General features: G+C 55.0%; 1 protein-coding gene across 3 annotated transcripts in view; it reads left to right on the forward strand.

Annotated features, from left to right (window-relative positions):
- Positions 1 to 1,369: 1,369 nt before the first annotated feature.
- LOC311425254 (butyrophilin subfamily 3 member A2-like) overlaps positions 1,370 to 10,063 on the forward strand; it is a 30,588-nt gene continuing 21,894 nt past the window's right edge. Inside the window, exons 1-11 of one of the 3 annotated variants that reach the window (XM_084500909.1) lie at positions 1,739 to 1,892; positions 2,300 to 2,655; positions 4,167 to 4,999; positions 5,874 to 6,221; positions 6,850 to 7,131; positions 7,261 to 7,365; positions 7,643 to 7,663; positions 8,189 to 8,212; positions 8,305 to 8,325; positions 8,483 to 8,515; positions 8,693 to 9,749. In XM_084500909.1, the coding sequence (XP_084357035.1) occupies positions 4,900 to 4,999; positions 5,874 to 6,221; positions 6,850 to 7,131; positions 7,261 to 7,365; positions 7,643 to 7,663; positions 8,189 to 8,212; positions 8,305 to 8,325; positions 8,483 to 8,515; positions 8,693 to 9,321 (1,563 nt within the window). In that variant the 5' untranslated portion in view covers positions 1,739 to 1,892; positions 2,300 to 2,655; positions 4,167 to 4,899 and the 3' untranslated portion in view covers positions 9,322 to 9,749. Of the gene's footprint in view, positions 1,893 to 2,299; positions 2,656 to 4,166; positions 5,000 to 5,873; positions 6,222 to 6,849; positions 7,132 to 7,260; positions 7,366 to 7,642; positions 7,664 to 8,188; positions 8,213 to 8,304; positions 8,326 to 8,482; positions 8,516 to 8,692; positions 9,750 to 10,063 lie in introns of those variants that run through there. The other 2 variants (XM_084500908.1, XM_084500910.1) reach the window with 2 other exon arrangements.

Here is a 10,063-nt window from a genome sequence, read left to right on the forward strand (position 1 = left end):
GGAGTCACCAGTGGAGCAGGTGGATGGGGCCTGGAGGAGGCTGCAGCCCATGGAGAGCCCCCGCAGGAGCAGGACACAGGCCAGAGCCACAGCCCGTGGAGAGGAGCCCCCACAGGAGCAGGAGGTCTTGGGGGAGCTGCAACCCATGGGTTACCCAGACTGGAACAGTTTGCTCCTGACAGATGTACCCCATACTACAGACCCATACTGGGACAGTTGTTAGAGAGCCGCTGCCTGTGGGAAGCCTATGTAGGGTCAGTTTGGGAAGGACGGCATCCCATGGGAGGAGTTGTTGACTCAGCTGAGGGTAGAAAGCCCTTACAGGGAGATCTGGACAGACTGGAGAGTTGGGCGATCTCCAACTGCATGAAGTTTAACAAGAGCAAGTGCCGGGTCCTGCACGTGGGACATGGCAACCCTGGCTATACGTGCAGACTGGGGGATGAGACGCTGGAGAGCAGCCCTGCAGAGAGGGATCTGGGGGTTGTGGCTGACAGCAAGCTGAACATGAGCCAGCAGTGTGCCCTGGCAGCCAGGAGGGCCAACCGTATCCTAGGGTGCATCGAGCAAAGCATTACTAGTTGGTCGAGGGAGGTGATGTCCCACTCTACTCTGTGATCTGCAGCCTCACCTCGAGGACTCTGTGCAGTTCTGGGCACCACAGTACAAGAAGGACGTGAAACTATTGGAGAGTGTCCAGAGAAGGTACACAGAGATGGTGAAGGGCATAGAGGGGAAGACGTATGTCTTCAGCCTGATCTCTTTGTACTCTGGGATGAATCCCATCAGGCCCTATAGTCTTGTATGCATTCATCTGGAGCAGCAATTCCCACACAAATTCAGGGTTTCTTGGGACTTTATCGTTCCTGCAGTCACTGTCCTCCATCTCAGGGCACCTGGAGTCCCATAGCCCAGCATCAGTGTTAAGGCAAAGAAAACAATAAACATCTCTGTGAAAGACCCTGTCTGACCATCCCAATCAAGTAACAGACCAATGCTTTCTCTCATCCTACTTTTGCTGTTAAGATAGTTAGTTTAAGGAAAAAAAAAAAAAAAAAAAAAAAAGCATTTTATTTCCCCTCACAGTACTGTCCAGATTCAACTCAAATTGAGGTGTGGCCATATGAATTTTCTCCCTACAAAAGCAAGCAGTACCTCTGTAGTCCTTCCATAATGCCTGACCTCGCCTCCAGCAAACAGGAACTTTCCTTATCCACCTAAGCTCTAGAAGAAGGTCCCTGCCCATCTGAGCCAAACTTCTGCCACGGCTGCTTTACTGGACCCGGGATCAGGGCTGGCACTTTGCCTTCAGCACCCTGGGCAAAGGGTGGCAGCTCTGGGCTCGGCACACAGCTGCACCCAGTTCCCTGCAACCTCCAATCCTGCTCAGCTCTTCACTGCCATCTCTCCACATTTTCCCATTGCTCACAGTTTGATTCCTCCTTGCATGCATGGAGATGAACCAGCTTAGCCAGTGGCTTTCCCTGGAGGTCTGGAGAGGCCCCCACTGGGGTCAAGCACCTCGTGCTTGCTAAAGGCAGTGGACAGTGCACCCAGCTGCGATGGGATGGTGGTGCCAGCCCTGCAGAGCTCCCCAGACATTGCCCTAGTGGCAGAGCTGCTCCAGGAAGGTTATTGCAGCCAGGAACTGGGCAAAGGTTGGGAAAGCTGGGCGGAGCCTTGTACTTTCTGCAGCTCTGCTGGGTGCTGTGAGGGGCATCTATCTTAGTGGGGCTCCCTTCATGAAGAACCCCTGGGGGGCCACCTGCCCCCTGGGGGACCTCTCTCTCAGATGGGGACAGCCTGGGGCTGTGGCTTCCCCAGCCACACCAACCATGTCAGGGGCCTCCTGACTTCCCTCATCACTCTGCTCCTCCTCCGCCTGGGCTCAGGTAGGATCCTGCGGGGCTCCTGGGGGCTCTCCCCCTGGGCCTGGCAGACGTGCTGCTGTTGGCCACGGGAGTGGCTGTGGGAAAGGGGGGACCTGAGCCCACAGCTTGGCCCTCGCTGGGTTTCACTTTCACTTGTGTTCTTTCACACAGTAGGGGTGCTGCCTTGGCTGCCCTTTCTGGCTCTTCTTCACCTGCCTGAATGCTGCAGAGAGGGCTCCCTCTCCCAGCACACCTCCTTCTCCTGCATGCCCTCCCTCTCCCTCTCCTGTTTCCCCGGTGGTTTCCCATGGCACACGGGGGGCGCAGCACACACCAACTCATGCACAGCTCGCCCTTTGTCACTCACTGATCCTAAATTTATGATGGCAAAATCTCACCGCCTCTCTGTGCCCTTCTCCATTGCCCAGCCCAGCTCAGAGTGGAGGGACCGGGACACACTCTCACTGCCACCGTGGGGCAGGATGTCGTGCTGCCCTTCCACTTGTCCCCTCAACACGATGCTCGCAGCTTGGTGGTCAGGTGGATCCGGGATGAGTTCTCTGAGACTGTGCACCACTACTACAATGGACAGGACCTGTACAGAGAGCAGATGGAGGCATAGAGGCATATGCCGGGAGGACAGAGTTGGTCAGAGATGGTCTCTCTGCTGGAAGCCTGGACTTGCGAATCACAGGGCTGAGACCCTCTGATGATGGCCAGTACGTCTACACTGTGAGAGATGCTCATGCTTATTCTGAAGCCATTGTGGAGCTGGAGGTGTCAGGTTAGTGGCTGAGGTGGTGCTGCCAGGGCAGAGTTTACGTGTCCTTTGAATGTTTCAGCTGTTTCACAGCATGAGGCATGCCCATGGATGTGGCATTAATATTTGGGGAGAGAGCTCTCTGGATACTTTTGTCAGTTTTCACTGGTGTCCTTGAAGACAATAATCATAATATTGTGAGGGCACTGGGCACAGGCTGCTGAGCAGCACTTTCAACTGTGTCAGCAATGGGACCAAACAGCACACAGGGAGAATCACAGAGTCTTCTGAGCAGGCAGACGTCTGCTTTACTTTTGCTTTCTGTTCTGGGGGAGACCTGAGATGTCAGGAAGTCTCGAGGTTTCTTGAACCAGTACGGCTTGGTGCAGGAATGCTGCTTGGAGGTGCTGCAGCTCAGCACTTGCATTTTCTGTGTGATTTGGGGACACTGGCTCTGTGGAGCCCTGCTGTCTGTGTCCGGCACCAGCCGGGATGGTTTTGGGTGAGGGTGGGTCTGTGGAGTGCCCAGTCCCAGAGCCCCTTGGACCGTGACTGGTCTGGGCTGTGTCTGGCATGGCAGCAGATGGGATCTTTGCCTTGGAGCTGAATCACTCCCCAAGTGACTCCCCAGAGACATTTTTGTTGACCTTCTTTGAAACTTGGGCAATGTTTGACAGCTTAAATTTCAAGACCAAAGACCCTTGACACAGAATTTGGAGAGGTCTCAAGATGACTTTGATTGGGACAATCTCAAGATTGTCCCAATGCGCACTCTTTGATTCCTCCTTAGATGGGTGGAGATGAATGAGCCTAGAGAGAGGCTTTCCCTGGAGGTCTGGTGAGGCCCCTGCTAGGGACAAGCCCCTCGTGCTTGCTGAAAGCAGTGGACTGGGCATCCAGCTGCAATGGGATGGTGGTGCTGACGTGCAGAAAAGCCTATACAACCATAGGGTTGTAAAGTAGGTATACTTTATTGCATTGCACTGGGCGCACTCGGAATAGCTTCCCTCAAAAAGTGCACTGTTACGTATTACGTGAGCTCTAATACATATTCATGATTTTCCCCTGTCCTGGTTTCAGTTAGGCTAGAGTTAATTTTCCTCCTAGTAGCTGGTAGGGTGCTATGTTTTGGATTAGGATGAGAAGAGTGCTGATAACATGCCGGTGTTTTAATTATTGCAGAGCAGTGCTTACACCAAGCCAAGGACATTTCAGCTTCTTGCTCTGTCCTGCCAACGGGCAGGCTGTGGGTGCAACAGGAGCTGGGAGGGGACATACCAAGGACAGCTGACCCCAAATGGCCAAAGGGGTATTCCATACCATCTGACGTCATGCTAAACAATCCATAGGGGTGGCTAGCCGGGGTGGGGAGGCCGGCTGCTCAGTGATAGGCTGGACATTGGTCAGTGGGTGCTGAGCATCTGCATTGTGCAACACTTGTTTGTACACACTGTTAGTTGTAGTACTATTATTATTCTTGTTGTTGTTATTATTATTTTCCTGTCTTAATAAACTGCTTTTATCTCAATCCACAGGCTTCACTTCACGGTTCTCTCCGTGATCCCAGAGATGGAGGGTGCAGAATAAGCGAATGGCTGTGTGGTGTTTAGCTGCCAGTCCGGTTAAAACACAACATCTACGAAAAGGTGGACCTCTTCAAGTACTCATTTCCATACACCCCTCCCTTAGCTCCTCCAGGTTGCGTCTGTGCAATGTAGCTTGGTGGTCGTGGGCAGGGTCTTTCAGGATGAAGGCAAAGAGGAAGAGGAGGTCAAACTTTTTACCTTTCTGGACTTTGACCTTCTCTTGGACAGTATTGAGGTTTTTCCTTAACTTTGCCTTGCTTCCTGCCAACAAGTTGTTCTTCCTTCCCTAACGACTTTTTGTCCTTCCCTCATCCGTTGGCTTTGAGCGATATCTTAATTTTTACATCTGCTTCTCGTAAGGTTCTCATCTCCATCCCCAATAATCAGGATATTTTACCATATATGTAGCTAAATATTAATTCAGATCAGGTTTAGCATCATCCGCATCTCAGTGCAAGGCATGCAGAACTCCCCAGACACTTGTCCCCACTGCTCCAGGGCCAGAGCTCCTCCTAGACGATTATTGCAAAAAGGATGCAGGAAAAGGCTTGGGAAGTTGGGCGTAGCCCTGTGTTTCCTGCAGTACGTCTGGGTTCTGTGAGGGACCTCTCTCTTTTGGTGGGGTTCCCTTGGAGAAGAACACCTGGGGGACCGCCTGCCCCCTGAGGGACCTCCCTCTGAGATGGGGCTCCCCTGGGGCTGTGGCTGCCCCAGCCTCAATGGCCATGCCAGGGGCCTCCTGACTTCCCTCATCACTCTGCTCCTCCTCCGGCTGGTCTCAGGTAAGATCCTGCAGGGCTGCTGGGGGCTCTCCCACTTTGCATGAGAGTCGTGCTGCTGTGGGGCAGGGGAGCAGCTGCGGGACAGGGGGGACCCGAAACACATCTCGCCGTGCTGGGTTTCACTTTCACTTTGGTTCTTTCACACAATACGGGCACTGCCTTGCCTGCCCTTTCTGTGTCTCCTTCACCTGCCCGAATTCTGCAGAGAGGGCTCCCACTCCCAGCACACCTCCTTCTCCTGCACGTCCTCCCTCGCCCTCTCCTGTTTCCCCGGTGGTTTCCCATGGGACACGGGGGACGCAGCACACAACAACACATGCATCAACTCACGTCCTTTGTCACTCACTGACCCTAAATTTACGATGGCAAAATCTTACCTCCTCTCTGTGCCCTTCTCCATTGCCCAGTGTGAGAAACATCTCAAATAATTTTCTTCAGACAGGATCTTCTCTGAAGCTATTTTATTTGCAACTGCAATGCTTCAGTCAATCAGGAGCACATTTCAGTAAACAAATCCTAACCTTTTATTCACTATTACCCGACACCTGATCACCTCCTCTGTTTCCTCATTGGATGAGTACTACAGGTTCACAAGCTACATGACACTCCTCTATGCCATATATGTGCAATTTTCTTTTTTTTTCAACCCTTTAATTTCTCCTTTCTTATGTTTTGAGAACATGTGATCTTTGTTTTCCGGTTCTCACACTGATCATCCTGTTTTTCTCAAGCTTCTACCTTATTTTGGAACAGTGAGGCCTTCTACGGTCCACTTATTTCCTTAGCATTTCTCCTTATTATGACTACACAATTACCTTGGAATACAGAAAAATAATTCCCTACTGCAAAAACAAAACATTGTTTCTCACACCAGCCAAGCTCAGAGTGGAGGGACCAGGACACCCTGTTACTGCCACCGTGGGGCAGGATGTCGTGCTGCCCTGCCACTTGTCCCCTCAACGCGATGCTCGCAGCTTGGAGGTCAGGTGGATCCGGGACCATATCTCTGAGACAGTGCACCACTACCGCAATGGAGACGACCTGTACAGGGAGCAGATGGGGGCATATGCCGGGAGGACAGAGTTGGTCAGAGATGGTCTCTCTGCTGGAATCCTGGACTTGCGAATCACTGGGCTGAGACCCTCTGATGATGGCCAGTACATCTGCACTGTGGGAGATGCTGATGCTTATTCTGAAGCCATTGTGGAGCTGGAGGTGTCAGGTTAGTGGCTGGAGTGATGCTGCCAGGGCAGAGTTTATGTGTCCTTTGAATGTTCCAGCTGTTTCACATCGTGAGGCATGCCCATGGATGTGGAGGTAATATTTGGGGAGAGAGCTCCCTGGAGAGTTTTGTCAGTTTTCACTGGTGTCCTTGAAGACAATAATCATAATATTGTGAGGGCACTGGGCACAGGCTGCTGAGCAGCACCTTCAGCTGTGTCAGCAATGGGACTAAACAGCACACAGGGAGAATCGCAGAGTCCTCTGAGCAGCCGGATGTCTGCTTTACTTTTGCTTTCTGTTCTGGGAGAGACCTGAGATGTTGTCACGAATTCTTGAGGCTTCTTGACCCAGCACGGCTTGGTGCAGAGATGCTGCCTGGAGGTGCTGCAGCTCAGCACCTGGGTTTACAGGGTAATTTGGGGTAACTGATGTTGCGCAGCCCGGCTCTCTGGGTCTGGCACAAGCAGGGATAGTTTAGGACGATGGGGGGTTCGTGGAGCGACCAGTCCCTGAGTCCCTTGGACCGTGACTGGTCTGGGATGTGTCTGTCTTGGGAGCAGATGGGGTCTTTGCCTTGAAATGAATCCCTCCCCAAGTCAAGCCCCAGCCACACGATCTTCCCCCAGCCACAGGCGCTGACCCCCACTTCTCCCTGGGGGGCTACGAGGACGGAGGCGTCCAGGTGCTGTGTCGATCGGCCGGCTGGTACCCGCTGCCGCAGCTGCTGTGGAGGGATGCTCGCGGGCAGCACCTGCCCTCAGTCTCCCAAACACATTCCCAGGACCAGGAGGGGCTCTTTGAAATCGAAGGTGCCGTCATCGTGACCGGGAGCGTGGAGGGGCCCTTGTCCTGTGTGGTCAGGAACAGCCGCCTCCAGCAGGAGCGGGAATCATCCCTGGACATTGCAGGTACAAATGGCACAGCCAGGGTGAGGTGTTCCTGGCCCCTGCACTTGTCCTGACCCAGGAGAAGTCTGGGTCTTGCTCTTCCACCTCTGGCAATGTAAACACAGCCCTTTTCCTGGTGCCTTTTCTCAGCTCCCTTCTTCCACAACGCCCAGCCCTGGATGGTGGCTCTGGCTCTGGTCCTCGTGCTTTTGGCTGTGTCCATTGGCCTCGGTGTTTATCTCTTTCGAAAGCAAGGTAAGCTGGCAGCGCAGGGATGGAGCGCAGGGAGGTGTTCTGCAGGGACCCATGTGGGTCTGGAGTGGGGCTGAGCTCTGGCCCAGGGAGGTGCGTAGGAGGAGGAAGGGAATGTTCTCCTGGGGATGCCAAAGGCCTTAGGATCGTCTTGGGTGGGAGGCCAGGGAGCATGGCTGCAGCGTGGGGCTGGTGGCAAGGCGCAGCCCCCCTGCACATGTTCCCACCCAGCAACCAAGCTGCTCTGCTCACCACCTCTTCCTCCGCCTTTGCTTTTCAGCGGCACAGAGCCGAGAGCTGGGTGAGTCCTTGCAGTCCCTGCCCCCAGCCCCTGGGGAAGTGGTGTCTGTGCGGGAGGGCCTGGTCTGGGTGGGCTCTGGGGGCTTGTGTGCTGGTGGCTCGGGGGTGCTGGAGGAGCAGCTGGAGCCTGGGGTGGGAGTGGGGAGTGCTGGGGCTGGGGCTGCCCTGGGCACGGGACACGGCCGGGATGGCTGAAAGGAACGGGGATCAAGGTGGGGACGGGGAGCGAGATGCGGGGCTGCCCCGCTCAGCACTGAAGCTTCTGGGACAGGGACGTCCGCCACCCATCTCCATTCACTTCCAGAGAGATGCAGAGAGCTGCACAAGTGTCTGTCCTTACTGCTACAAGTCTTGCAAAATGCTGGGCATAAGTCTTTGTTAGTGTGGTTGCTACAAGTCTGGGAGCAAGGTGGTATGTGCCCATGAATGAGAGCAAAAAAATTTGGGGTCTAGCCATCTAGCCGTGGAAGCAGCATTGGATTGAAAGTCTTTCCACTCTGACCGTTCATTCTTTTTGCCTTTTTAGCAGCGAAAAAGAATGCAGAGCTCGGTAAGTCTCCTTCCCCAAAGAGAAGGCATTTGGTGTCTTCCCACAAGCATACTGCAATCTGACCATACATTGCTTTTCTCTTTGTTTTCCAGTGCAACAAGCTGCAGAGCTGGGTGAGTGTCCCCATCCTTGAGCCCATGGGAACACCAAGGCGATGTGCAGGGGAGGGTGGGCAGCTGGGACAGAGCACCCCAGGGCTCGCCCCTCACCCTGCCCACACCCACTGGGCACCAGACGTGGGCTGTGACCAGCTCTCCCCTCTCCTTCCAGCATGGAGAAGGTCTCTGCTGCCTCATAATAGAGGTAGGTGTGCATTCGGTTGCCCTCTGAGGTGCTCCTCCTGCCCCTGGTGGGGCATGTTGAGGAGCCAAGAGGTGCCCCATCTCCTGCCCCGTGGGGCAGCTCCTGTCCCCGAGCTGGGGAAAGCCTGCCCAGGGCTGAGCTCTGCCCCTCATGGCCTGGCTCCTTCTGTCCCTGCAGTGAAATTGACCCTGGATCCGGACACCGCTCATCCCCTGCTTGTTGTGTCTCAGGACAACTGCAGTGTGAGACGGGAAAGTGAACAGCAGCAGGTGTCTGACACACCAGAGAGATTTCACTATTGGTGCTGCGTGCTGGGCCGTGAAGGGTTCAGAGAGGGGAGGCACTGCTGGTTGGTGGAGATGGATGGAGAGCGGCTAAAGTATTCAGGGTGGGCTCTGGGGGTGGCCAGGGCTTCTGTAGAGAGAAAGAAGTGGATCAACATGAGACCTGAAGGAGGGATCTGGGCGGTGGAGTGCTATAATGATCAGCTCAAGTCTCTCACATCTCCTCCCACTCAATTGTCCCTGTCCCCTGTCCCCACGAGGATCTGGGTCTGTCTGAACTGTTCCCAGGGGCAAGTGTCTTTTATCAGCGCTGACAATGGGGTCCAGATCTTCACTTTCACAGAAGCCTCCTTCAATGGGGAGAGAATCCACCCTTGGTTCTGGGTGGAGACAGAGGGAATTCAGCTGTGCCTGAGGGAAAGCATCCCCCAGACCTCGTCCCCAGCCCTGGGGGGCTCCTGCCCTTCTCCAGACACTCCTGCATCACCTCTCCTTCATCCTGCAGGAGCAGCAAAGGAATGAGGGGCAGTGGGGCAAGGGGCTGCCCCGCGCTCCTCCCTGCTGCTGGAGGAGGGCTGGGATGCTGCAAGCAGGGGCCAGGCCCCTTGCAGCCTGCCCTGCACGTGGCTCCTGTGCTGGGGCACAAGCCCTGCTGGCACCCACGGGTCTCTCCCTGCCTCTGAGCCCCAGCGGGCAGCACAGGGGCTGCAGCAGCTCTCCACGCTCCTCTCCCCTCTGCTTGCACTGCTTGCAGACCCCAGGGCAAGGGATGTGGTCACTGTGTGCTGACAGCCATTGCAGGCCACCTTTGCCTCCTAGTTTGGGGTTGATCCTTGCTCTGTGCCTGGTGCTGAACATGAGCAGCCTGTGGGGGCTCTTTGTTCCCTCCTCTGGAGCACATCAAGGCCCAGCAGCAGCAGGACTGCGGCAAATAAAGTTTTGTACAGGAAGATGGAGTCTGGCAGTGGCATTTCCTGGGTGCTTTGTGTCCTGAGGCCTTGCTGCCTGGGAAAGCATCTTGCAGCAGACCGTCTCCTCACACGCCTTGCCCTGCAGAGCCTTCACCGTCCTCGTAGCCCTCCCCTGGAGGCTCTTGCACAGTTTCACGTCCTTCATCTGCTGCGGTGCCCACAGCTACACGCAGTGCTCGAGGTGAGGCCGCAGCAGGGTGAGCAGAGTGGGACGATCCCTTCCCTCAGCCGGCCAGCAGTGACATGCCTGAGGCACCCCAGGGCATGCTTGGCCCTTTGGGGTCCCATGCCAT

Source organism: Aythya ferina, assembly GCF_964211825.1.
Source record: "Aythya ferina genome assembly, chromosome: 30".
In the NCBI taxonomy this organism is placed as follows: Eukaryota; Metazoa; Chordata; class Aves; order Anseriformes; family Anatidae; genus Aythya; species Aythya ferina.